General features: G+C 48.3%; 1 protein-coding gene across 1 annotated transcript; it reads left to right on the top strand.

Moving 5' to 3' along the window:
- Positions 1 to 34: 34 nt before the first annotated feature.
- On the top strand, positions 35 to 27790 carry UNC119 (unc-119 lipid binding chaperone). Its single transcript, XM_083715275.1, has 5 exons — positions 35 to 345; positions 19970 to 20083; positions 21171 to 21273; positions 22075 to 22247; positions 22957 to 27790. The coding sequence occupies exons 1-5, from the start codon at positions 66 to 68 to the stop codon at positions 23067 to 23069; spliced, it is 783 nt and encodes a 260-aa protein (XP_083571401.1). The 5' UTR covers positions 35 to 65; the 3' UTR covers positions 23070 to 27790.
- The last annotated feature ends 179 nt before the right edge of the window (positions 27791 to 27969 follow it).

The following is a 27969-nucleotide window of genomic DNA, read 5'->3' as shown; positions in this document are numbered from 1 at the left end:
GGAGCCGGGCCCGAAGGGGCGGCCCAGCGGCCGCAAAGGCGCTTAGGGCGCGCGGCCGGGCGGGCATGAGCGAGGCGACCGTGGTCGCTGTCGCCGCCGCTGCAGCAGCCTCCGCGCGCGCCGCCGCCGCCGCCGCCACTCGCTCCGCGGCCGCACAGAGCAGCAGCAGCAGGAGCGGCGGCGCCATGAAGGTGAAGAAGGGCAGCGGCGCCGGAGGAGGAGGCGCGCCCGGGGCCGGCGCTGGCGGAGGAGCCGCCGCCGCCGCCGCTTGCACCGAGGAGGAGCTGCTGCGCAAAGCCGCCATCAGCCCCGAGGACGTGCTGGGGCTCCCCAAGATCACCTCCGGTAAGGCGGCCCCGCAGGCCCGGACCCCTCTGCACCTCTCCAAGCGCCGTGCGCCCTGGGCGCAGCGCCAAAGCGCAACCCCTCCGGACGCAACAACGCCAGGCGCCTTGCCCGCAAAGACCAGTCTTTTTGAAATATATATATAGTGGGGGGTGGGGAGGGGGTCCCTGAATATTCAGCCCCCGATCTTCCACACCCCACCCACTTCCACTCGATCCCTCTAGGGGCCGCAAGGGGTGTCCCTGCTGCACCTCATTGGTCCTCCCTGGCAAAGTCGGCTGGGGGGGGCTGTCTTCTGTCTCCACCCGCGCTTTTCCTACATGGTAGTCTTTTCCGCGGGAGGGAGAAAGTTGAATGGAGGAAAGAAAGCAAATAAAGTAGAATAAATGCTGCTGTTCGTCTATTATTATTTCATTTCTGTTGGGTTATTAACATCCCAAGAGTGTCGTTATTTTGACTTTTTGCAAGTCTAGATGGTTATTTATGCTCCTTGTGGATAATTTTTTGTTGTTTTTTTTAATCTTTTTTGGCAAACCACAATGGAATAAAGTATTGCTCCAGAGCCCCCTCCTGTGGTTGTTTACTCAGATGTAGCCCCATGGGGCTCTCTTCCCCTAGGGCCTAGGTGACCCTAGACCCAAGCAGTCCATGGCAGGTTGTGTAACCAGACATGTGAGTGCATGTCAGAAGCAGGCATGACACGAGTGTTACTGTCGCCTCTCAGTTTGCACCTGTGTTCTTCCAGGGGGCTTATGGCCTGCTATGGCTGGCTGGAGTTCTGGTGGGCCCCTGATGCTCAGAGGCTCCTGGCACCTGGATTCTGCCTGTGTCTGGCTTCCGCCCATCTGTGGAATCTCTCCCGCAAGGATCGGCTTGACAGGATACCTCCCTTGCATTGGAGAGAAGCGGAAAGGTGTCCCCACATTGAGTTTTCAAAGTTAGCATGTGAATAGTTGGAGGAGATGATAAGGCTTTTAATGTTTAGGGACTGGTAACTTGAAGTAGTTGTGCTTGATTTCCACCTCCTCCCTCCTCCTCCCTTTTTCCTCTTGTGCCATGTCTTTTTAGATGGTGAGCCTTAGTAATGACTTTTTGGGAGCCACTTTTGAGAACCTTTTGGGCAAAAGGCACAAATGCTGTCAAGAAACGGGAGGTTTGCATGTCTCCAAGCTCTGTCACTTCCTGGAGCGTGCAAAAGCAAACGGGCTCTATGCAGGTCTAGTCAGTGCATGGGTAGGCAAACTAAGGCCTGGGGGCCGGATGCGGCCCAATCGCCTTCTCAATCCAGCCAGTGGATGGTCTGGGGATCAGTGTGTTTTTACATGAGTAGAATGTGTCCTTTTATTTAAAATGCATCTCTGGGTTATTTGTGGAGCATAGGAATTTGTTCTTTTCCCCCCTCCAAAATATAGTCTGTCCCTCCACAAGGTCTGAGGAACAGTGGACCGGCCCCCTGCTGAAAAAGTTTTCTGACCCCTAGTCTAGTGTGTCCTTTGGGAGCTTGCCCAGGGCAGGTGTGCTTTTGACCTGCGTGGTAGCAGCTTTGTGGCTTTCCGCCCTCAGACAAGGCTCTGGCAGGGAGAGGAATAGCTCCGGTTTGGGAGCAGGGCTCTAAGGTTTCCGTCCCCAATGTTATCTCCAGGTGGGACTGGGAATGTCCCTCCTGCCTGAAACCCTGGAGAGCCACTGCTGCCTGCCGGTTAGTGTAGACCAGAGCTTTCCAAGCTGTGTCGAGACATGTTTGTGTGTCGTGCAAACACTGCTGACGCTCCTCTCAGAGTTGGAAAATGGTTGGTTTAACCAGAGGTCAGCAAACCTTTTCGGCAGGGGGCCGGTCCACTGTCCCTCAGACCTTGTGGGGGGCCGGACTATATTTTTTTTTTGGGGGGGAGGAGAACGAATTCCTATGCCCCACAAATAACTGAGAGGTGCATTTTAAATAAAAGGACACATTCTACTCATGTAAAAACATGCTGATTCCCGGACCGTCCGCGGGCTGGATTGAGAAGGCGATTGGGCCGGATCCAGCCCCCTGGCCTTAGTTTGCCTACCCATGGTTTAACCTCTGGTTTGCTAGTAAAACTGAATTATGCTGCTGCGAAATGATGCGTGTCTAAAAAGTGTGTCACCTACATGAAAAGTTTGGAATGCCCTGGTCTGAGGGCAGTACCAAGATGGTCCAGTTGTCTGGTATAATATAGGGGAGTTTCCTCTCTTCCTATTTAATCCAGCTCTTAATCCAGCCCCATGAGGTCTAGGGGAAGGGCCTTAGCAGATGCTTCCTCTCCCCCTTCTCTCTGCAGCGGCTCATGGTCTTGGTTTGACTCCTGTAGCTGTCTGTATATTGCTGAGGACTGCAATTCAAACCTCCTGTATATTCCACTCTCAAAGTTTGCATTCAAGTGCATGTGGCCTGAGATTTCCTCTGCTCCTGGCGAGCCAGACGGCTTTGTGGTTCGTTTTTGGATCTCAGTTAATTAGGGGTGTATAAGATGTGGGAATGTAGGAAGTGACTTTGTCCCAGGTCAGACGGTTAACCCATCTAACCCAAATTTGTGCCTCCTGTCGATGCGTTGGACAGGTCATTCCCCTGCCAAACCACAGGGTGTAGAAAGCAGACCAGTGGTCCATCTAGCTCAGTATTGTCCGCACTGACTGGCAGCAGCAGCAGCAGCAGCAGCTCTCCAGGGTTCCATGCAGGGAGCCTTTCCCCCAGGATTATGTGGAGATGCCATTGCGAATTGAACCTGGAACCTTCTGCATGCAAAGGAGGCAATCTACCACCAAGTTGCAGCCCCTGAAAAAATCAGTGCGAGATTCTAGTCCTCATGGTTCTGAATCATCTCTGAATTACCCCTGTTTATAAAAGGGCTCACACCGCAACATCTTCACGTTCCATATTTAGGAACACAAGAAACTGTGTTGTACCAAGTCGAATCATTGAGCCATCCAGTTCAGGAGTGCCAGCACTGACTGGCAGCAGCTTTCCGAGGTTTTATGTGGAGAGTCTGTTCCAGCCCCACCTGGAGAGGCTGCCAGGGATGGAAACTGCGACCATCTGCAACTGAAGCCCTCTTGCTCCCCGCGCATTGGAGGATTGGAGTCGGGGGGGGGCATGAAGATTAAAACTCTTGATGCATCTGTGCCAATTTATTGATTCTTCCCGCTTGGGCTGGGTGACCGTGTGCTAGGAGCTGCCAGGAACTTTGGCCCGCTGTTCATTCCCTCTATTTATTCGATTCCGTTCAATTCTTGACCTCCTCCCCACAAATCATTCCAAAGCAATGAATGAGAATGTCAACAATTAAAAAAACCCACCCATATTCATCAAACAATTTTGCACCCAGGGAAGATAAGATAAGGGTCTTTGCTCAAGAGATTTCTTCGAAAGGAAAGGTCTTTGATAGACCCTGGAAAAGCAGCAGAGATGGTGTCTGCCTGAGACGAAAAAATAAGGCGTTCCAAAGGTTGGGTGCCACCACACTAAAGGCCCCGTTCTGTAGGAAAGGTTCTGCGAGAGGCCATCTCCTGCGGAGCAGAGGGATCCGTTGGGCATATAATGCGTTAGAGGATCTTTTAGGATCCCTCCAGGCTGGTGGCGTGTTTTTGTGTGTGTGGAGTTGAGTTCTGTAGCATGACGTTGATGCAATGAGAATGTATTAATAGTGGATTTTTACTGGACCGTCCACACGTTGTTCCGCAATATTAGCTGTTCTGCGATAACTACTCCAATGTTGCCACAGTATTGCCCTCTGAAGGGACACTCTTGAGCTATAGTGTAACAAAAGATAAATTGGAACTTGTGCAGCTATGGAAAGTTGGACGAAATTTTCCAGAAACTTTGGAGCATGTGCCAGTGATAAACTAAGTGTGTGCCCACCATGAAATCTTTGCAGGCACAGCGTCAGAAGTGTTACAGTCTAACCACCCCGTTAACGTCTTGCGCGCAAATAATTATTTGTTTATTTCATAAAAAATATACTTGATTGAACCCCCCTCTTGACTGAACCCCCCTCCCCCCAACCTCAAAGTGGTTTACAAAAAGATGAAACATTAAAGTTGGGGGGAGGAACTACAATGCACTGAAATATAGAAGCTGTTAAAATGCTATAGTGGATTAAAATTCACACCAGCTTTTATGGGCAGGCATGTCTAAACAAGAATGTTTTTAGTAGACTCCAGAAAGAGTGCAGGTGACCTGATCTCAAGAGGCAGGGAGTTCCAAAGTGCAGGTGCCGATGGAAGTGGCCAACACTGGAACAGCTCAATTTGTAGAGCACGAGACTCTTAAGGACATGGGTTCGAATCCTGCGGTGGGCAAAATATTCATTGTATTGCAGGGGGTTGGGCTGGATGACCCTCGGGGTCCCTTCCGACTCTACAATTCTAGCATTCTAAGTTGAATGCATTATTAAAAGGGTGCCTTGGGTATCCGGTTTCCTTGTCTTGGGGAAGGGGCTGCAGCTCATTGAGAGAGCCCCTGCTTTGCACCCAGAAACTCTCAGATTCAGTCCTGGGCAGCACTTCTGGGTGGGGCTGGGAGAGACTTCTTTTCCTGCATCCTGGAGAGCCATTGCTGCCCGTCAGAGCAGACATTGCTGAGCTAGATGGATCAATGGTTCCGGCTGGCAGAAGGCCACTTCCTATGCTCCTTTGGGTCCAGCCCCGACCAGGGTGAGGGCTACGGGGCACATGTGGGTGTCCTGTTGGGGACATCCGGGCAGCCGCTATGGGAAGCTGCCTGCCGGCCTCTCTGGGCCTTTCATCTGACCCAGCATTGCTGAGTCCTGTTCCTACTTCAAACCGAGATCCTCTTTGTCTTAAGAACATCAGAAAACCCTCCTGGACCTGGCCAAGGTGGGCCATCGTGTCCAGCCTCCTGCTCTCCCAGTGGCCACCCAGATGCCCCCAGGGCAAACCCACAGACAGGATTCGAACACAAGATATTCCCACATTGCAGGGGGGCTGGGCTAGATGACCCTCGGGGGTCCCAGTTTTGTGGTTCTATGAGGAGCCTCACTGCTTCCGACTGTGGAGGCAGAACATCAGATCAGGCCTGGCTGCAGGATCAGGCCAGTGGCTCCTCTGGTCCGGCATCCTGTCCTCAGATGGCCACCCCAATGTCCTGATGGGTAGCCCACAAGCGGGATCCGAACCCGAAATCCCTCTCGCCTCTTGTGGTTTCCAGCCACCGGCGTTCAGAAGCCTTGCTGCCTCCCCATAGCCCTCTCCTCCTCTGGAAATTGGTCTGATCCTCTTTCAAAGGGGTTGGGTGCCCCTCCTGCTCTCCTGCAGGACGTCCAGTTCCCCCTTCCTGAGCAGCTGGCACTGAAAAGATGTCCTTCCAAGGGATTAAGCCCAACTCGAACCCTCTGCGTCCCCTTCCCTATTGCCCAGATTTGCGTCTCGCTCTCAGGGCCTCACGCAAAGAGGGCGGCCGATTAGCCGGGCATTAGCCCTGGGTGCCTCTCACCTCCTCGGTCAATAGTGATGTTCCCTGCAGAGCGAGGAATAAATCGACTGTTTCGGGCATCTTCCGCGACAGCTGGTTCTGCATGGCACTTTTTCGATTTCTCTCGGGCACCTTGCCTCTCGTCGTTTCCATTTATTTGCTTCCTAGAAATTCACACGCCGCTCGATTGCTTAAAAACAAAGCCGTCCCTCCAGGCCGGTTATGAAAAAGAGACAATTATCTAGGAGGAGAAGTAGCAACAACCGTAACCGAAGGCTGTTGAAATGTTAGGTGAAAACTCGCAGCAGCTTTCTGAATGTCTGGATGGGCTTGTCTAAATAAAAAAATGTTTTCAGTAGGCACTGAAAGCAGTACAGGGAGGGTGCCAGCATGATGTCAATAGGCAGGGAGTTCCAAAGGTCACCACTCTAAGAGATTGAGTTATTGCAAATGCATGCGTGTTATTTACGCAATTCTTTGACCCAAACCTTTGCTGTAACTTGGTGCCAGGATGGATTTGTTAAAAATGCAACACTGAAATACTTGGGAGTCCTTTGTCCATTTCTAGGCACCCCAGTTTAAGAAGGACATTGACAAGCTGGAAGGTGTGCAGATGAGGGTGACCAAAATGATCAGGAAACCAAGCCTTGTGAGAAACGGTGGAAGTAGCTGGTCAAGAGAAGACTGAGAGGAGATACGATAGCCATCTTCAAATGTCTCGGTTGTTTTCTCCAGCTCCAGAGGGGAGGACTCAGAACAATGGCTTCAAATTGCAAGGAAGGCGACTCAACATCAGAAGAACTTTCTAACAGGAAGAATTGATCAAAGTGGAACGGATTCCCTCTGAAAGACCCTTTTAAACAGCAGTTGGATGGCCATATGTCAGGGATACTTTAGCTGAAATTCCTGCATTACACGGGCTGGACTAGGTGACTTTGGGTATCCCTTCTGACTCTATGTTTCTTCAATTTATCGGAGGTTATTAAAGAGAGCTCGCTCCTTCATGGATCACTGCCTTGTTATGGCGAAGAGAAGCTATGAGCTATGCCGTGCAGGGCCACCCAAGATGGACAGGTCATAGTGGAGAGTTTAGACCAAACATGATCCACCTGGAGCAGGAACTGGCAAGCCACTCCAGTATCCCTGCCAAGAAAACTCCATGGACAAAAACAACAGATGTATGGAAGTGAGAGCTGGACCATAAAAAAGGCTGATCGCCAAAGAATTGATGCTTTTGAATTATGGTACTGGAGGGAGACTCAGGAGAGTCCCACGGACTGCAAGAAGATCAAACCTCTCCATTCTGAAGGAAATCAGCCCCGAGTGCTCACTGGAAGGACAGATCCTATAGCTGAGGCTCCAAGACTTTGGCCACCTCATGAGAAGAGAAGACTCCCTGGAAAAGACCCTGATGTTGGGAAAGATGGAGGGCACAAGGAGAAGGGGACGACAGAGGACGAGATGGTGGGACAGTGTTCTTGAAACTACCAGCATGAGTTTAACCAAACTGCAGGAGGCAGTGGAAGACAGGAGGGCCTGGTGTGCTCTGGTCCAGGGGGTCACAAAGAGGAGAACACGACTAAATGACTAAACAACAACAAAGAGATCTTGGAGGGCTACCTGTCAGGGATTCTTCAGCTGAGATTCCTGAATTGTAGGGGGTTGGACTAGATGGCCCTTGGAGTCCTTCCAGTTATAGGATTTTAAAATCATGTTTACACATCAGGTTGCGGGAGTGGAATTGGGAGCTGTTTTGTGGCCAAGCTGATGGCCCAGGTGAGGGGGATTCCTTCCTCCAACCCGGGATGCACGTCAAAGGGAGCTCACAGGCCTCTCCTCCTCCTCCCTCCGCCCATCAATTTTTCCTTTTGCAGATCACCTTCCTATTTATAGCTGTGCTGTGGTAACTGCTAATGAACTTATCTCAGAGCCAAATCCCTCCGAGAGAGGGAATTATCTCCTTGCTACGCAGATGGGCTCCTGTGTGTTGATGCGGGGATTCACCGGGGCTTCTGCGTCATTAAGGTGGGATTCTTTGGGACTAGTAACTTACAAAACAACCCTCGCTGGTCCATGTCAGCAGCTGGTGTTGACCAAGAGAGACCCAGGCACACCCTGGCACAATAATAGCGCAGATATCTGTGGCCAAAGTGGATTGATTTACTCTGTGTTTAAATATGCAAAGTGCTTCTCCCCTAACCCCCATTTAAGATATTATTATATCAATATCTATCTATCAACCAATCTAGTTTTTGTTTTGTTATGTATTTTGCGTCCTCATTTTGTATTTTTTATGTTGTTAACTGCCCTTTGATCCTACGAAAATGTAGGTCATAATACAAATGTAATTAATTAAATAATAATAATAATAATAATAATAATAATAATAATAATAATATAGCTCCCATTTTGCAGATGGGGAAAACTGAGATGGAGAGGGAGTTGGCTGCTGTGTAGAGCTGGTGGCCTACACAAAGTCCCTGGGTAGGAACTCCCTTATTTCTTGGTTAGAAGACTAGGACATTGGAGACAGGGTTCAAATCTCCCCCTGACCTTGAAGCTCTCTGAGTGTGACCTTAGGCTGAGAGAGGCTCTGGGTGGCCCCAACCTACCTCACAGGGTTGTTGTGAAGACAAAGCAGGGAATGGTGTGTGTGGAATGTCTGTCCCACCTCAAGCCCCTTGCAAGAAACCTGCTTTTAGTCTATTGCTATTTTAACACTTTGAATGTCTTGACTTATTCTTGTTTCCCTCCAAGGCATTGCTAATTTTATCGCATTATCTTTCCCCCTCCTTTTTGCAAACACATGGTGTATAAATGTTAAGAAGTAAATAAGCCTGGGATATGAATGCCCTAGCAAAAAGAATAACATGAACGTCAATAAAATAATTGCATCTTTTAAAAAACGCCTCTTTTGGCGCTCTCAACACCAGAAACATTTTTTAAAAAAATTAAACTGCAAGCAGAGACGCTTTGGGGTGTCATGTTCCTCCTGCTGACCTCAAGGGCTTGAATGTGCAACTTGTGTGCCCACTGTATCTGCTTGCGGCTTCCTATCGCTTCCCGTCTTGCCACTCCGAGCGAGAGACCTTCCTTCAACTTCCTCTCCTTCGCTCTCATAACACCCTAATCGCTGAGTCTCTGGGTGTGGGTGTCCTCGCCTTTTACCTGGCTTACCTCGACACTGCGGGGTTTTAAAAATAGCCCCTGAGCTTATCAGTTGCCCGAGCAAAGCTTGTTAGGCAACAGGGCTTTGGGCAAAGGGGGGTTGGCCTCTTTTCCTCCTCTGGGGGTGGAAGAAGATGCCACGGCGTCCCGCAGCTCTGTTTCCATTACGCCGCAGTTTGCCTCCCTCCAAAAAACCCGACATGATTAGCCATCCGCCATGGCGAAATCGCTTAACTTCTGCAATGGATGGACGCAACTTACTTTGCAGAATGATGTCGTGAGTGACGTTTTCTCCCTGGTCCTTTCGGTGCAAAAGGAAGCTGGGTGTGTTCATCGGTTGCATATTTCTTGCAGACTGAAAGTTACAACAGTTGCATTGCAGTGGGTTGGGCTAAATGGCCCAACTCTACCAATTCTTCCAACTCTACAATTCAATAATAATAATAATAATAATAATAATAATAATAATAATAATAATATATTATTTATACCCCGCCTATCTTTGTGGCTTAGGGCCCTCGTATTTACGGGACCGCCTCTCCTGGTCTACCCCGCAGAAGACCTTAAGGTCCATGAATAATAGTAGCTTGAAGGTCCCGGGCCCTAAGGAAGTCAGATTATCCTCCACCAGGGCCAGGGCCTTCTCAGTGATGGCTCCGATCTGGTGGAATGCTCTGTCCCATGAGACCAGGGCCCTGCAGTATTTAACCTCCTTCCACAGGGCCTGTAAGACAGAGCTATTCAGCCTGGCTTTTAATTTGAATTCAGCCTGATCTTTTATTTGCCTTCCCTTTCCTTCCCTTCCCTTCCCTTCCCTCCACCTCCTCTTTTATGAAGATCACCCACTCTGAGACCCCACAGCTAATTCTCCCCTGGTCTAATTTAGCCAGCTAGCCCTGGTGATCATCTAATGTTTATTGGATGGATTTTCCCTCTAAATTGATTTTTATTTATTGTTATTCACGTTTTATACTGTATTTTATGCTGTTTTTTGTGGCATCAATTAAGTGTTTTAAATTTGTTGTTAGCCGCCCTGAGCCCGGTTTTCTGAAATAAAAAAATATTATTATCTGGCTGGGTTTCCCCAGCTTCTCTGGGCGGCTCCCAACAGAATATTAAAAAGCACAGTAAAACATCAAACATTAAGAACTTCCCTAAACAGGACTGCCTTCAGGTGTCTTTTAAAAGTAAAATAGTTGTTTATTGCCTTGACATCTGATGGGAGGGCGTTCCACAGGGCGGGCGCCACCACCGAGAAGGCCCTCTGCCTGGTTCCCTGTAACCTCACTTCTCACAGGGAGGGAACCACCAGAAGGCCCTCGGTGCTGGACCTCAGTGTCTGGGCTGAACGATGGGGGTAGAGACGCTCCTTTCTGTTCCAGACATGAAACAAATAAACAAACATGAACCATTTCCTCTCCCAGTGTCTAATCTAACATTCAACTTTGCTTCAACTTTTTTATTTCATGCAATTTCTGCATTGCAGGGGGTTGGACTGCTAGATGACCCAGGGGGTCCTTCTCAACTCACCACTCCTGTGAATCTATGTTTTGTGCACTGCTTGATTGTAGAAAACCTCACCGCAGTCTCCTCTTAACTCATCTCACTAGCTTATCTAACTTAGATATAACTTATTTCAAAGAGCGGTGGTTTTCCTGTGACCTTTTTGACTCTCTTGCGTTTCGCATTCGGGGCTCGTTGCTTTTGTGCAACGACGTCTCTTCCTGCACGTTGCGCAGAGCTGCTTGCCTGCGTGTTGCCCGGAAGCCGCCGGCCTCTCTCAGCTTGTGAAGAAAGAACATACAGGTGGCATTCACACCGCGTTTTCCCAGTGTGCCCCTGTTCAGGAGCCGCTAAGTGTCAGCAAATCTGCCAGTCCCCCCATTTTTCAAATCTTAAATTCGGCTCCCCGCGTTTCCACATCCAGTTGTGACTTTTTCCCCTTAAAAGAAATCCTCAATAAAAATCTGCAACATTGAATTTCTTGAATTTTTCTACACAATTTTACGTGATATTGTGTGGTTCTTTGTGTGTGTTTGTGTATTTGCAAAGCGGTATTCCCTGATAGACTGTTTAGGGAAGCTTTTAATATCTGAAGGACTATTGTATTTTAATATTTTGTTGGAAGCCACCCAGAATGGCTGGGGAAACCCAGCCAGATGGGCAGGGTATAAATATTATTATTATTATTATTATTATTATTATTATTATTATTATACTGCATTTTTATCTGTCCTTTTCACTTATATGTTCCTTTTTGATGTACTGTTTACTGTAGCATATATATTTTTGTACAAGTTCCCTGTCTGGAAATTTGCATTGCAAAATTCAAAGAACAGCAGATTTTTCGAGGACAGCTACACTCTCAGCGCTTGCACTGTTTATTTATTGTGTATTTATTCGCATCTCTCTCCCGCCTTTTCCGCCGAGAAGCTCAAGATGACTTACACGGTTCCCCCCTCCTCACTTAACCCCCACAACACCCCTGTGAGGCAGGCTAGGCTGAGAGAGGCAGTTTCTGACCCCCAAGGTCTCACCTGGTCTGTGCTTCATGGGCCAAGGGGGGGATTCACACCCTGGTCTCTCCCAGGCCCTGTTCTTGTTGTTTAGTCATTTAGTCGTGTCCGACTCTTTGTGACCCCCTGGACCAGAGCACGCCAGGCACTCCTGTCTTCCACTGCCTTCCACAGTTTGGTCAAACTCATGCTGGTCGCTTTGAGAACACTATCCCACCATCTCGTCCTCTCTCATCCCCTCCATCTTTCCCAACATCAGGGTCTTTTCCAGAGAGTCTTCTCTTCTCATGAGGTGGCCAAAGTCTTGGAACCTCAGCTTCAGGATCTGTCCTTCCAGTGAGCACTCAGGGCTGATTTCCTTCAGAATGGAGAGGTTTGATCTTCTTGCAGTCCATGAGACTCTCAAGAGTCTCCTCCAGCACCAGAATTCAAAAGCATCAATTCTTCGGAGATCAGCTTTCTTTATGGTCCAGCTCTCACTTCCATACATCACTACTGGGAAAACCATAGCTTTTACTATATGGACCTTTGTTGGCAAGGTGATGTCTCTGCTTTTTCCCAGCCCCTAGTCCTCATTTAGGGACACGGGTGGCGCTGTGGGTAAAGCCTCAGTGCTTAGGACTTGCCGATCGTCAGGTCGGCGGTTCGAATCCCCGCGGCCGGGTGCGCTCCTGTTGCTCGGTCCCAGCGCCTGCCAACCTAGCAGTTCGAAAGCACCCCCGGGTGCAAGTAGATAAATAGGGACCGCTTACTAGCGGGAAGGTAAACGGCGTTCCGTGTGCTGCGCTGGTTCGCCAGATGCAGCTTGTCACGCTGGCCACGTGACCCGGAAGTGTCTGCGGACAGTGCTGCCCCCCGGCCTCTTAAGCGAGAAGGGCGCGCAACCCCAGAGTCGGACACGACTGGCCCGTACGGGCAGGGGTACCTTTACCTTTACCTTAGTCCTCATTTAATCCCCACGACATCCCTGCGAGGTAGGTGAGGCTGAGAGGCAGGGATGGGCCCAAGTTCACATGCAGTGAGCTTCGTGGGACAAGGTGTGTGTGTGTGTGTGTGTGTGTGTGTGTGTGTGTGTGTGTGTGAATTCGAACCCTGATCTCTCCCAGTTCAGAGTCTGATGCTGTAACCACTCCGCAACCGCTGCCTCTCAGAAACGGCAAATCAGGTAGGGTTGTTTTTAAATGCAAGCAAAATTGAATTCCTTTCTCCTCCTGACACATTATTTTCTTGGGTTGCCCACAGGGTGTGTTTGATTTAAATCAAATTGATTTAAATCATTTTGTTTAACAGAAAGACTCATTCTTGCTGGTATAATCTTAATATTTACAACCAGAGGAAGGTTTCATTTTTGGAATAATAAATTTTCAGGGTAGTTTTTACAGTTGTATCAAAAATTACTGATTTGGTTATACTATTAGAAATACATAGACAGATAATTATGAAATAATTGAGAGGTTTAATAAGGTAACTGTTTATATTTGGACAACTTTTCTGCTGTACTTTATTGGAAGGAGAAAAACAATCATTTCCTTAATAACAATTTAAACAATTTATTCAACTTAAACACAATAACATTATAGCATATGTATCCATGTTTGTTAACTGATGTGGTTAAATGGTTTTTTTGTTTAAAAAACTTTAACCGAGTTTTAGCACACATGAAAAACTTAAAACAAATCCTTATTTCCTGATGAATAGCCTTTGGATTACAATGTAACTTAAATAGAAAACTATCTTTATAAGATATTTCCTCCAAAAGCATTTTATTTAAAAAATCCAATTTAATTTTTTTTAAAAAATCCAATTTAAATATATATATATATGTGTGTATATATATATATATATGCAGGTTTTGGTGTCCTCGGGTGTCTTCCCGTGTAAAAGTTGGGGTGTCTAGGCGACGTTTCGACGAGGTCTCACTCGTCATCTTCAGGCTGGTGCTTTCGGCTTCTTGTTACTGGAACAGAGCTCTGTTCCAGTAACAAGAAGCCGAAAGCACCAGCCTGAAGATGACGAGTGAGACCTCGTCGAAACGTCGCCTAGACACCCCAACTTTTACACGGGAAGACACCCGAAGACACCAAAACCTGCATTCCTGTACCCGTGAAAATCTACGAAAGCAAATATATATATATATATATATATATATATATATATATATATATATATAAATTGGATTTAAATATGATGATTATTTTTTTTTAAAAAAATTAACATTGGATATGACGAGTGAGACCTCGTCGAAACGTCGCCTAGACACCCCAACTTTTACACGGGAAGACACCCGAGGACACCAAAACCTGCATTCCTGTACCCGTGAAAATCTACGAAAGCATATATATATATATATATATATATATAATCCAATGTTAATTTTTTTTAAAAAAATAATCATTGTTTTTTATCCACCCTGGTTGCCCATCTTCCTCATTGACAGCCACGTGGGCACTCATTGTAGGGGTGCCTGGTGATGGGTGCCAAGGCCCGATGGCCACCTCTAGCTGTGATTCTCGTGTTGGCAGGGGTTGGACTAGATGACCGCTGGAGACCCCTTCTGTGATTCCAGAGCCTCGGAGCAGAGGGGCTGTGGCAAAGGGAGGCTGAGCAAGCTGGCGGGAGCCCCTTTTGCTCCACCCTGGTGACTGGACCGCTCTATCTCCCTCCCACCCGAGGTAAGCCATGGCCACACCATCTCCATGGCAACTGTTGCTGAGGGGAGATGGCCGTTGCTATGGTGCTGGGAGGGGGGACCAGCAGGGGCGGCAGTGTGGGCAACTCTGACTGGCCTGCGCCATTAACCAGGGCAGCATTCGCCAAGCTGGTGCCCCCACTGTGAAGTTTTACAGGAACCTGCGAAATCGTGTAAGGGTTTCACCCATCTCAGTATTGTCTGCACTGATAGGCAGCAGCGGCTCCCCAGGGGTTTCGCCAGGGAATATTTCTCAGCCCTACCTGGAGATGCTGCCGACGGGGATGGAACCTGGGCCTTCTGCATGCCAAGCACCCGCTCTGCCACTGATCTACGTGCCACCCTTAAAAGAGAGGGGCTAGTCCTCCTGGTTCTCATTAAAGAGATGCTTTGAATTAGCAACAGAAGAAGCAGCCTTCTGCCGAGTCAGACCATTCACATCCAGCCCAGTGTTGCCTACACTGGCTGGCAGCAGCACCCTTCTAGGGCCTCTCGCAGAACTTCCTCTAAAAAGAGAATAAGTTTCCAGCCCTCATGGTTCTGAACTAGAGGCTGGTTTAAGCAGGGGCAGAGGAAACTGGCTTAATCCCACGGCAGACCATTTGTTCACCTAGTTCAGTATTGTCTGCACTGGCTGGCAGCAGCAACACCTCCAGGGTTCTGGGCAGCAGGTCTTGCCAGCCAGCTTACTCACCAAGAGGGGAAGGAATCTGCACAGCTGTTTCCCACTGAGTTTCAATGACTATTTGCAGATAATCTAGAAGGCCAATTCTTTTTAAATATATCTACATTGGTATCCTCAAAAATATTCAGGAACATTAATTTTGGACAGTGGTAGTGTGTGTGTGTATTTAAATTTTCTGCTTCATAATTTAAAATACTCATTTTACACCCTTAAGATATCAATGACTTCCCTTCTTGCTTTCCATGGTTCATTTTACATATCATATATCCCTGCATATTTTACAAAAAACTATACCATTCAGTATTCCATTATGGCATCCATCAAAGCTTATTTGCACTGCTGAATTTGTCTCAATGCTGCCAGCGTTTTCAGCTGTACACTGTTATTTCCCATATATTAAATGTTTTTCTGTCTTCTTTAAACGTATGTTTGTGCACAACTTGTTTCTTTTGTAATATTTATTCTTTCCGTCAAGATTAAATTTAAAAAACCTTGCCCAATTTACATCGCCATCATAAATGATAACACGCCAAGTTTATCACAACAATGAGGCGATATGGAAGGAAGCATTTTTGACACTTTGAAATGAGGAGGAATGCCTTCCTTGTGCTAGATACAGATTTCAAGGGTTGGAATTACAGATACAGATTTCAAGGGTTGGAATTCCTATATTTCATTCCAACCTCCGGAAAAAAAATTGTGTGCCTATATCTGCTTCCTATATCCTTTTAAAGGGTTCCATAGATCTGCAAGTTATATTAACTTTGGACCCCTGCGGCTTGATGGAGGTAGAAACTGTCTCTCAAGCCTTGTTACACTACCGCATTTATTACTCCTGCTATGCAAAAATCTCCAAATGAATTTGAACTTCAATGTCTAAAATCCCTGGTAGAGGACAAGGATCCTGAGGTCATTCATTCATAACTTTGGCTGATTGCCATCAGATGCCCTTTTTAAAATGTGTTGTAGAAGGGGAGGATTATTGGGTTGTTCTTGTTTTTATTATGAATTGTGTGATCTTATATTGTGATTTTTAACGATTGACGCTTTATTATGTTTTTATATTCTGCTGGAAGACGCCCAGAGTGGCTGAGGAAACCCAGCCAGATGGGTGGGGTGTAAATAATGCAAATTTATACTTTATATTATTTTATATTTTATGATCTGCCCCGAGACCTGTGGGGACAAGGCAGTATACATGTGCAATAAATAGATAAATAATAAATAATAACAATTAATCAATTGCGCAGAGTACCATCTGGGGCGCTTGGGCCTCCTTGAAATACCCTCGCGTAGCCGCCCCCTCGCAGCTGACCACACCCTGCTGATTCGCTGCATCCGATCCGGCCAATCTGGGATCTGCCCAGATGGTCCATTTGCCGATGAGGGCAGCTAACCTCGTTAGCTGTCCGGAATTAGAATCCTTTTAGGGTGTGGGGGCCGGGGTGGGCGGCCGCTCTGAGAGGCTTAGGGCGGGCGAGTGCCGTGGCCTCCGGGCAAATGGCAAGAGGGGAGCTACTCTCTGTTAGCAGCAATAACAATAAAAAGGCAAAATACTATTATTTATTTATTGCTGTAATGTCACAGAGCACAGGTTGCAACTTTAAAACGCAATACCCAAAACAATTTGAAAGAACTTGCCTTGTTTACCTGTGCGATTGACTTGAGCCCATTTGATCACTCTGATCGGGGAATTTGGCGCTGCCAGGTCACACCCGTTCTTCCCTTGTAAGAACTCGGCTGCTTAGCGTGGCGGCGTTTGCACCTTGGAACTCCCTGCCTCTTGATATCAAGCACTTGCTAAGAACAATTTTGTTCGGGCAAACCTGCCCATATGCTTAGAAAGTTAAGGTAATTCTAGCCTGTTTGAGTATTTTACCTTTTGTATGCTTTGAAGTAGGCTTGCAAATCTTTCTTGGTTTTCTTGTTTTGTCATCTTGTAAACCACTCTGACGTTTTTGCCATCAACTGGTAATAATTTTATTAAATAAAAAATAAATGCTACCTTCTTCAGACTCTGCTTGGAGTTCTGGGGTAAGTCCAGTTCTGGGCACCCCGATTTAAAAAGGATGTTGACAAGCTGGAAGGTGGGCAGAGCGTCCAGGATGACCAAGGACATAGAAACCAAGCCTTATGAGGAGTGGTCGAGGGAGTTGGGTATGTTTAGCCTGGATAAGAGGAGATTGAGAGGAGAAAGGATAGCCATCTTCAAATATCTTTGGGATATTCAAATATTTCACATAGAAGATGTAGCAACCTTGTTTTCTCCTCTGAAGGGTAGGTCTCGAACCTGTGGCTCCAAGTTCCAAGAAAGGAGATTCCGACTCAACATCAGGAAGAACTTTCTGACAATAAGAGCTGTTCGACGGTGGAACAGCCTCCCTTCAGAAGGTGGTGGACTCTCCATCCTCGGAGGTTTTTAAGCAGAGATTGGATAGTCATCTGTCCTGGATGAGATTCCTGCATTGCAGCGGGTTGGACTAGATGTCCCTGGGGTCCCTTCCAACTCTGCAACTCCATGGTAAATTGTGCCACTAACCAACATGAGTTTTTAAAGCCCTGAACAACTCAGGCCCCACATAGAGGGAAGGCCGCCTCCTTCCCCACAGCCCCCATTGAGTGTTGAGATTGGCTGGCGGTGCCTTCTTGGTAGTTTCTCCCCCTGCAGAGGCTCAGCGGCTGAGGGAAATAGGGGGCCTTCTCTGTGGTGGCCCCTAAGCTAGGCAACTCTCACCCCAAAGAGGTGCACCTGCCACCCTCATTGTCCTGCTTCCATTGAATGCTGAATGCCTTTCTACTCAGATTCGCAACATTCAGGGTACATATTTTAGGACCGACTTGATTTTTGTGATTGTAGAGTCATGGAAACAGAGAACTGTTGGAAGGGATGCTGAGGGTCATCCAGTCCAACCCTCTGCTGCAATGCAGGAATCTCAGCTGAAGAATCCAGGACAGATGACTATCCAATCTCTGCTTAAAAACCTCCGAGGATGGAGCGTCCACAACTTCCAGAGAGAGTCTGTTCCACCGTCGAACAGCTCTTGCTGTCAGAAGGTTCTTCCTGATGTTGAGTCGGACAAAAAACAAAAAAACAGCTTAAAATACAGTATAAAACATGAATAACAATAAATTCAGAATTCAAAAATCAATTTAGGTGGGAAATCCATCCAATAAACATTAGGTGATCACCAGGGCTAGCTGGCTAAATTAGTCCTATTTGGGCCAGCGAGGAGACCAGGGGAGAATTAGCTGTGGGATCCCAGAGCGGGTAATCTTCATAAAAAGGGGAGAAGCAGGGAAGGAAGGGGAATAAAAGATACTAGACTTCTGTGGATGCAGCTTAGAATTGGCTTTTCTTGCCGCTGCATCTCACCTCGAATCTGACTATGTACTAACATGAACTTACTGTTTTCTGATCCATAATTGACTTCTGACTTTCTCAGTGATTGAAACGAATTATTGCGTTATACATATCTTTGAGAGTTTGAGTTTGTAATCTCTGTTAGAGTTTATAATCTCTATTTGAGTTTGTAATGCTTGTCAGAATACATACTTTTGAATGGATCAGTTTTTGTTAAAATGGACTATTGATTTGTGAGTAGGGACCACTCCCACTAGGGAAACGAACATTGGCCTTGGTCTGCTTTTTTCTTGGTATATTTAATAACAAGGACTACAACTTATTTAACGCATCTCACTGTTGGCACAGATTTCCCGGGGTTCCCTGGGAGAGCGCCTCTCTGTCGGGGAGGAGTGGGGGCCCAGATCCGCCTCCTCTATTTAGGTGTATTGGGCTTAGCGGCTGCAAAGGAGCTTATCCTTTTTGTTCTGTCAGAGGGCAAAGCCTCTTAGGGTTGGCACGGCTGCAGCCGCAGGGGCACCAAATGCCGGCCTGGGAGAGGGAGGAGGCAGAAGGGAGAGGCTTTGCGAAGGAGGCGCTGGCCGTTCCTCACGAGGGGGAGAGGCAAAGCACCATGCTTCCTTTGATACAAAAATAAAATAAAAATCCTGCGTTAAAGAATTTAAAATTTGACGGCAGTTGTTTCCGCTTCAGGACTCTGACAAAATAATAATAATAATTTAGAAGCTGCCTTAAAGCAGTTCTAGAAATAAATTAGCTGGATTCTGCAACCTGTATGGGAAATTTGAACGCTTTTTATTCTGCTTGCGGAATAGGGACAGGAGGAAAGGATTGTATTATTAGTTTTTTAACATATGATTTTCAACAATCATTAAACATACTTCTATATCGTATACAATTTTTTTTTACTTCCATCAATCACATCTGAAAATTTTCCAATCTTTCCCACTTAATTTACATTTCTTACTTCCACTATTACATTTAAGTATCATAACTAATGTCTCTCTGCTTTCTCTTCTTTGCAATGTTTCATATATTCCTCCTTACAAAACTTCTTGTAGTCCTACTAGCGTAATTTGTTGATTGCAGTTGCTCTTCAAATAGTTAGGAGGAAAGAACTGTATTCACCTTCCTCCTCTGGTTGCAAGCAGATGGCGTTGGCTGCATGTTTCCAGTGTCTGCTTCCAGTCATAAGGTCTAGAAACTTGCTTTGAAATTCAGTTTTTGCAGGATTATGGTGTACGCACAGCCACAACACCAAGCCTGTTTCCACCTGTTGATGTGGATTTAGGTTGAGTTCAGTTGCAGGCCTATTCTCTGCATAGACCCCACAGCAAGAGGAATGAGAGATGGGCGAATCTGGCAATTCTGATGTCTCTCATTTTCTCATTTCTCAGCTCACCCCATTTCAGCATCGTAGAATGGTAAGAGTCGGAAGGGACCCCCGAAGGTCATCCATTCCAACCCCCTGCAATGCAGGAATTGCAAACAAAGCATCTATCAATTTGCAATTACTATTATTTGTTTAAGTCCTTTGTGGGAATTCATCAGCAACATACATTTTTCCTACTGTACTCAATTTATACATGCACTTTTAAAAAACAAATCAGTGAAATCTGACCTGCACCAAATCCCCCCCCCCCCATGGAATGAAAAGCGGAGCAGCTTTCGAACCCTGCACCTGCCTATGGGGCAGGCCTGAACCCTTTGGCCCACCTGCCCTCCTAACTGCGACAACCCTTCTCTCCTGCAGACTACCTCTGCACCCCGGAGGAGAACGTCTACAAGATAGATTTCACCCGGTTCAAAATCCGAGACATGGAGTCGGGCACGGTGCTGTTTGAAATCACCAAGCCGCCGGCTTCAGGTAAGTTCCTAGTCCTTGTTATTCTGATGGAAGGGACTGCTTCGAACAGGAAGCTGCCTTACAACCGAAGCTGACCATTGGTCCATCTGCCTCAGTATTGTCTGCACTGGCCGGCAGCAGCTCTCCAGGGATTCAGGCAGACAGGCTTTCCCCCCAGACTTACCTTGAGATGCCCCTGGGGTTTAAACCTGGGGCCTTCTGCATGCAAAGCTGTTGCAAGGCTCTAGTCCTCATGGTCCTGCTTTAAACAGGAGCCTCATACTGTGTCTGCTCAGTGGCAAGGGGTCTACAGAGTTTCTGGCTGGATGTCATTCCCAACCCTACCAGGGATCGAGCTTGAGACCTTCTGCATGCCAAGCAGGGGCTCTTCCTCTGAACCACACCCCTTCCCAGAGGTCTGCATGCTTTCTCGCTTTGTCACAGATTTCTAGCATTTAGTTTTAGTGCTTTTTGCTGTTGTTAAACCATGGAACTCCCTGCCACAGGAGACAGGATCCCCTTGAAGAGCCCTCTGGTGTGAGACCCTTAGATACATCAGAGAAGGATCAGCACCCGCCTTGTCTTCAAGAACGGCGGTACCAAAAGATCCAGGTTCGGAACACGGGTCTGTGGTCTCCGAGCCACTGTGTTACTAAGGATTCAGGGGGTTTCCTCATGAGGAAGCAATCCCTGGATCTCCTTCACAGCCGCCATTGGTGGTTCAGGTGTGGTTTAGGAGGACAGCGTATCTAAGGCAGCAGTTCTCAACCTGTGGGTGCCCAGATGTTGTTGGACTACAACTCCCATCATCCCTGAGTTCTGGCCTTGCTAGCTAGGGGTGATGGGAGTTGTAGTTCAACAACATCTGGGGACCCACAGGTTGAGAAAGGCTGTGATGGACCCCCTTGGCTTGGTCCGGCCAGACTCTCCCCTCCATCTCCTCCGAGAACTCCTCTTTAGAGAACTCGCTTTTGCTTTCAAGAGTCAAGTTCCTCGTCTTCATGCTTCTGTGGGAGGGAACAGGGTCTGCACTAGACGGGCCGGCAGGCTCTTCCTGCATTGGGATACCTGCCCTGTAGCTTTCATTTTCTCTCTCTTCTCCTTCCAGAGCGAGAGCACAGTGACAAGAAGGACGTTGACCCCAACGCCGGGCGCTTTGTGCGCTACCAATTCACGCCGGCGTTTCTGCGGCTGCGTCAGGTTGGGGCCACGTAAGTGACCTGGCAAGGCCTTTGCTTGGATGCAGAAACCTTCCCTCTTCCGTGTCTGTTTGGATAAATGCACCTTATAGGCCGGGGAGGGGCAGCCTCCAGCTCAGGGTCCTAAGGCTGCCTGGGGCTGATGGGAATTATAGTTTGCAACATCTGGATGGCACCCGGCTGGGGAAGGCTGTTCCACACAGGCTGGCAGCAGCTCTCTTGGCGTTTCAGACCAGGGATATGCCCAGCCCTAATGGGAGATGCCACCTGGGGCCTTCTGCATGCCAAGCAGGTGCTCTGTACCCACGAACTGTGCCAGGGGCTCTGCACTTCTCTGAAAGATAAAGATTCTAGTCCTCATGGTTCTGAGTTCAGAGCTGGTTTAAGGGTCGCAGGAAGTTGCCTTAGACTGAGTCAGACCATTGGTCTGCCTAGCTCAGTGATGCCTACACTGACTGGCAGCCACTCTCCAGGGTTTCAGGCAAGAGTCTTTCTCTGCCCAACATTGCGGGTTGAACCTGAGGCCTTCTGCAAGCAAGACAGCTGCTCTGCCACTGAGCTATGCACTTCCCCTCTCTTTGAGAGTTAAAAAAAGTAACTCCTCGCCAAGAAATTGTCTCCCACTTTTTCACAGAATCATATAATTATTGAAAGGGGCCCTCAAGGTTTCATCTAGTCCACCCCGCTTCAGGGCAGGAATCGCAGTCTGCTAACGTTCTGTTCTGATAGTTTTATGACTCCGCTGTTTTGAAAAGTCTGCCTTCCGCCGCTACGTTTTGCAGGGACCTCAGCTTTCTCTTCCCCCTCTCTCAGGGTGGAGTTCACCGTGGGCGACAAGCCCATCAATAACTTCCGCATGATCGAGAGGCATTACTTCCGGGACCAGCTGCTGAAGAGCTTCGATTTCGAGTTTGGCTTCTGCATCCCCAGCAGCAAGAACACCTGTGAGCACATCTACGAGTTCCCCCAGCTCTCCGAAGACCTCAGTAAGCGGCTGCCAACGGGGGGGGGGGCGGGGAATGGACAGTAGGGCAGCAGGAGCCGGCGGGGGGCAACCTCCGGAAGTCATTGGACCCCACCTCCCAGCAGGCATTGCTTGGGAATGCTAAAAACTCACAAAGACCAGCCCGGGTTCGAAAGCTTCCTTTCGCCATCTTGATTCAAAATGTCGTCTGATTGTACCAACCTGCTCCATTTTGGGTAAGGTCACTATTGGCAAATCATTTTATCCATCTGTATTATTATTATTATTAATAATAATAATAATAATAATAATAATATCCCACCTTTTGCCCAAGGCTTCTGCCAATTAAAACAACCGCAACACAAAAAGCTAAAAGCATACAGAATCATTAATCAAACTCTAACAGAAATGAAATAATATTAAACAAACTGATCTATTAAAATATGGGTAATATAAGCAGCACAGGGCTATTTAAAAGCCCTTTCCTTAAAAAACCAAACCAAAACAACAACAACAGCCAGTCAGTCCCCAAAAGCCTGTTGGAATAGAGCGATCTTCCCCTGCTGGCAAAGGAAGCGGCAAATCTGGTTTCTCCAGTGGGCTTGTGAGGGTGGTGGGACCTAGAGAAGAGACTCCCCCTAGGCTGGGCATCTTTGTTTGGGGCGTTGCAGTCCACCCTATAGCCAGGCTGTCAGCTGTGAGCCTCTTTCTTTCCCCTTCCTCCTTTGCAGTTCAGGAGATGATCCTGCACCCCTACGAGACCCAGTCAGACAGTTTCTACTTTGTGGATAGCAAGCTGGTCATGCACAACAAAGCGGATTATTCCTACAGCGGGGGACCCTGACGCGGAACCGCCAGGCGCCTTCCCCGCAAATTCCTGTAGAAATGGGTTCGGGTTTCCGCCGGCCGGCGTTGGCATGGAGAGCCAGGATCCGAGGACCCTGCCAGGAGCTGGAGTTTCGGGACTAAAATTAGCTGAAGTCGTTAACTGTTCCTTGAGCTGTCGAGGCAACCCCCCCCCCCGCCCACCCCCTCTCCCAGGGAGAGCCTCTTCACACCACTGAATAACCCCGTAGTTGTGGCTTGAAATAGCTCCACGTAGTTAACTCCAGGCCAACGAGGTCTGCGTTTCATGCCGGCTATGGTGTGTGTGTGTGTGTGTGTCTCTCTTCGTCTTTGGCCCAGGGGGTTGGTTTTGTTTTTTTGTGTGGAAAACCCACCCCAGACGCTCTCTCTAAGAGAGTGGCGTCCTCGATGACCCCCTTTTTCTCAGAACCGGTGGCAGGCGGATGCGAACTCTGAGACGTGCACCTTCCCTCTGGTCGGACGAAGGACCTGTGTGGTCCTCGGGGCAGAGTCCTAACCTCCCGTTCCCATTTCCTTTGCCCCTTCAGCGTTCTGAGAAGCGGAAGCAAATCAGGACAACGTTTAGATAGGTGTTTGTTTTTTTAAGAGGGGTCTTGCTGTGGGAGCCTCTGGCGCTTGCAAAGGGCGGCAACTGTGCGTCTCAGGCTGGGTGGATGGGAGCCCAGATCCCAGAACACCTCATTCAGCCCAATCCCAGTGTCTCCTGGGTGCCCCACCCTTTGCCCTCTCTCTTGGGGGGATCTTGGAGGCTTGGCCGCTGGGGTCTATTACTCCCATTGTCATACTTCCCCACCCCAAGCCCAGCAAATCTCTGCATTCCAATGTCTGGTGTCATTTGCACTTAGAAAGATAGCTGTGGGTATATTAGACCCGATGGGGTATTCCTCTTCTGCTAGGCCTCTTCCATCTTCCGTGCAAATCCTGGAGATTTGGGGGTCTCCAGCCCTTTTGTGGGTCTCCCCTCATCCTCAGCCCCTTCCACAGACACCTCTTCCTTCCCATACAGAACTGGCCGACTGAACCCCAACTCCTTACCCCAAACCCAACTTCTTTGTTAAAGGAGAGCCACTCAGACCAGAATCCTATAGACATTCCAGCCAGGGGGGCTTTTTTGGGGGGGGAGTAGCCTGCCCTGTTAATGGGGATTTGGGGAATGGGATTTTCTTATTTTAAGCACTCTCTCTCTCTCTCTCTCTCTCTCTCTCTCTCTCTCTCTCTGTGACTTATTTATTTCTTTTGGCTTCCTCTCTGTGTGAATCATCTGGGAAACGTCCCTTCTCTGAAGATGCGCAAGCCCAAAGGTCAGGGGTTGGAAGCAACTTAGGATGCTGGGGTGCCTGTGTGGGGCTCAAGCTCTCTGGACTCTCCAGAACGTCCAAGGAGAGGAAGGCGGGGGGGGGGGAGTCTTCCCCCTTGGGGTTGGGGGGCTCAGAAGCCGAAAATGCAACCAGCCTTTGGGTGGGAGACAAGGAGTCCCCTTTATTCCTGGCGTAATCGTGGAGCCTCCAGGCCGCTGGTGTTTGGGTGGGTGCGTTGGCCATTCTGTAGGGAGCTCTTTAAATACTAAGCGTGAGTTAATCTAAACAGCCATGTGCCAGCCTCCGAAAAGGGGGACTTTACCGGACAGCAGATTAAGTCCTGTTTCTCACTCCCTCTCGGGACGCAGCCTTGTTGAAGCAAGCTGTCCAAATGGAAAAGGCAAAGAGTCTCGTGGTGCTTTGCGTTGTGGTCTCCTGAAAGTTATGCAGGCATCGCTGGGCCAAGGAGGGGGTCAACTGAGGGGGGTTTGGCAGTCCAGAGCAGGAGGTGTGTGGGAAAGCTCTCTCTCTCTCTCTCTCTCTCTCTCTCTCTCTCTCTCTCCGTGTGTGTGTGTGTGCGTGCGCACGCGCATCATCTCCTGGTCGAGTTGCTTTCCCTAATTTTGACCAATCACATGAATTCCATTTTTCTATTTTCAAGCCTAAGTCTGGACCAGGGGCAGAACTTGAGCTGTGACGGTGCTCTTGTTTTATTTCCATTCTGACCTAACTGAAATGTCAAAATGAAAATGCAGAAGAAGAGATGGCAGAACCCGTTTCTGGAGCTCAACCCAAGCGGTTTGCCATTAGCAATGATCACGACAGCATCTTGCAGCTTGCGGGGCATGGATAAGTGTGCCAGAATTTTAAGCGCTCAAGGCTGATCCTTCTTGGCACCTGTCAGTTAAGAAAAAGACAATCTCCTTATGGAAGATTGGAGGAATTACCTTGTAGCCGAATGGAGGCACGCAAAAAACCCTGTCTTCAGCAAGGATGGGGCAAGCAAGAGGCGCCATGGGGGGACTGCTTCTCTAAGCGGAGGCCGTGGCTCTGCCGGCAATTCTCCTTGGCTGCAGAATTGCCGCGGTTTATTTTTTTATAGCGTTAAAAAATAGGTTGGCTGTGTTGCAAGCAGCACGATTCTCTGTCGTCGGAGGAAAATGATTCACACTGGGCAGAGTTCTTTCCTCCCCACCTCTTTCCTTTGGGGGAAGGGTGGCAGGAGCAGCACAAAAGTCCCGGGTTCAAAGTCCCAGGATGAGACCTGCCTGAACTGCAGAGCCATAGCTGCCTGTCAGTGGGGGCAGTACTGACCAGCAGTCTGACTTGGCAAATGGGCGGCTGCTCATGTTCCTCACTTCACTCACGACCATGAGGACTGGAATCTTTATTTTTAAAAGAAGGGCTCTAGTGGTCGAGTGCCTGCTTTGGATGCAGAAGGTCCTGGGTTCAATTCTATGGGCATCTCCCGGAAACCCTGGAAAATTGCTTCTGCCAGTCAGTGCAGGCAATACTGAGCTAGATGGGCCTGGCTCTGCACAAGACAGCTTCCTACATTCCCACCGTTGGGGTGGTAAGAGGCTCATGATATCCCACCTCCAGCCTGGTTTCTGGGATTTCTAGAGAAAAAAGGGGGTCTGCAGGATTTCTTACAGAAACGGCTGCATTCTCCATTCTGTGCCCTTCTGTAGTTCTGGTCGCCTTTTTCACAAATGGAAAGCTATGTAGAATAATGGAATTGTAGGGCTGGGAAGGACCCAAAGGTTGTCTCATCCAGCTCCCAGCAGTGTAGGGATCCTGCCCGCAGCCATCTCTGGGTGGGCTTGAACCACTGACCCCCCTGCTGAACAGCCAGGCCGATTGGTGAGAAGTGCTTTTAAGACACGAGGCTGGGAGGGAGAGGAGGAGTCTGAAAAGCTCTCTGCCTGGGGGCGGCCAAGTGGGACCCCAGCCTCCCAAAGGAATGAGGGAACATTGCAGCCTCGCTGGTCGGACAGGAGGGATCAATGGTCTGATTCGGCTGAAGCAGCGCCCTGTGTCCCTACTTCATTCATCTCGCTCTGCTCACGTCCTCCCACTCCGTCCGATGGAAGGCGCCCACAAAAGCTCCTGTAATAATAATAATAATAATAAGAAGAAGAAGTCTCTTCAGGTGCCGCAAGACTTCCACAGACCCACAAAACGGACATATTAAATGCACAGAAGCTTTTCATTGATTGGGCTTTGGGGAGATAGATTTTTAGCATCCCCTGGCAAAACGCTCTTAAGAAGTGTTTTGATTTTCTTTTTTGTGTGTGTGTCTCTTTTGAGTTGTGGGTGTGCGCGTTCGCATGACCCAACTGCTGTGTTAATAATATTTGAATGCGATGATTTAGCTGCGACTCCTGCATCGCAGCGGGTTGGGCTAGATGTCCTTCAGGGTCCCCTCCAAGTCTACAGTTCTCTGATTCAGTCACTGGGAATCAAGTTCCGGATGTGACACGGTGAGCTGCAATGCATCATTTGACAGGTAGACGTTAGGATTTCTCCTTGGGGACATGGTAGCAATGTCCACTGTATCAATTTCCCTCTTGCTTAGCTACCAGACTCGTATCAGATTTCCTAGGAACATGCAACGCGAGCTGCCAGAGCGCTGAGTGGTCTGCAATGCTGAATTTGGACCAAGAGAATTGGGTGATTATTCCAGGGAAAATAAAATAGGATTTATAATAGCCAGGTCTTCCTTGTAGGAATCGGAGGTGCCTAAAAGAGATTACAGATGAGTGGAGATTTTAAAGGGCCACATATAAGAAATGGGAGAAGGGGCAAACCACGAAGGAAGGAAGGGTATAAGTGAGTAACCAACTCTTGCAGGGAGAAGGTCCGGCGAACCAAAGCTCTGAAGGAGCTCAGGCTTGCAGGAGAGGTCCTAAATTTAAAAGGTTTCCCCCAGTGGCTTTATTCAAAGCAAGAGGAAGAATAAGCAAGGATTAGGTCCCCTTTGGGGGTGGAAAATGGAGAATTGCTTTTGGGTGACAGGGAGAAGGCAGAGCTGCTTGGTCATCTCCGGCCAGCCTTCAGACATGGCTGGGCTCCCATCAGCCAGCATGACCAATGGTTAGGGATGTGCAGCCCACAGATATCTAGAAGGCATCATGGATGCACCTCATCCTTGGGCGAAAGGGGAATTGTTTCAAAACTATTTTGCGTTTCCACTTACAGATTATGGGGTGTGCTTTTTCCGGGTGGGACAGGAAAGGACTTTGAAAAAAAAGCAAACTTTCCCCGGAACAAATGTTTGCTCTCCTGTAAAACTGTAAAAATGATAAATCGCCCAGCAGTGGCACAAACATCCCTCTCCAAACACTTGAAAGTAAACGAGTGATCCAAAATAAACGAGCTGGTGTTTTCTTTGCCTGTTTTTCACTCTCCTTTATTTGAGGACGTCTCTAGAGGATGTGTGGTGCCGTGGTTAGAGTGTGAGGACCTGGGACCTGGGAGAGACCAGGGTTCAAATCCTACCCCCAGCCTCTCACTCAGCCATGAAGCATTCCAGTTCTTCCCCATTGCCTGGTTTTCAGAGGTAGACTACCTGCGAGC

Source organism: Podarcis gaigeae, assembly GCF_964106915.1.
Source record: "Podarcis gaigeae genome assembly, chromosome: 15".
Classification (NCBI taxonomy): Eukaryota; Metazoa; Chordata; class Lepidosauria; order Squamata; family Lacertidae; genus Podarcis; species Podarcis gaigeae.
Note: the sequence above shows the minus strand (reverse complement) of the source record. Positions and strands in the feature narration are given on the sequence as shown.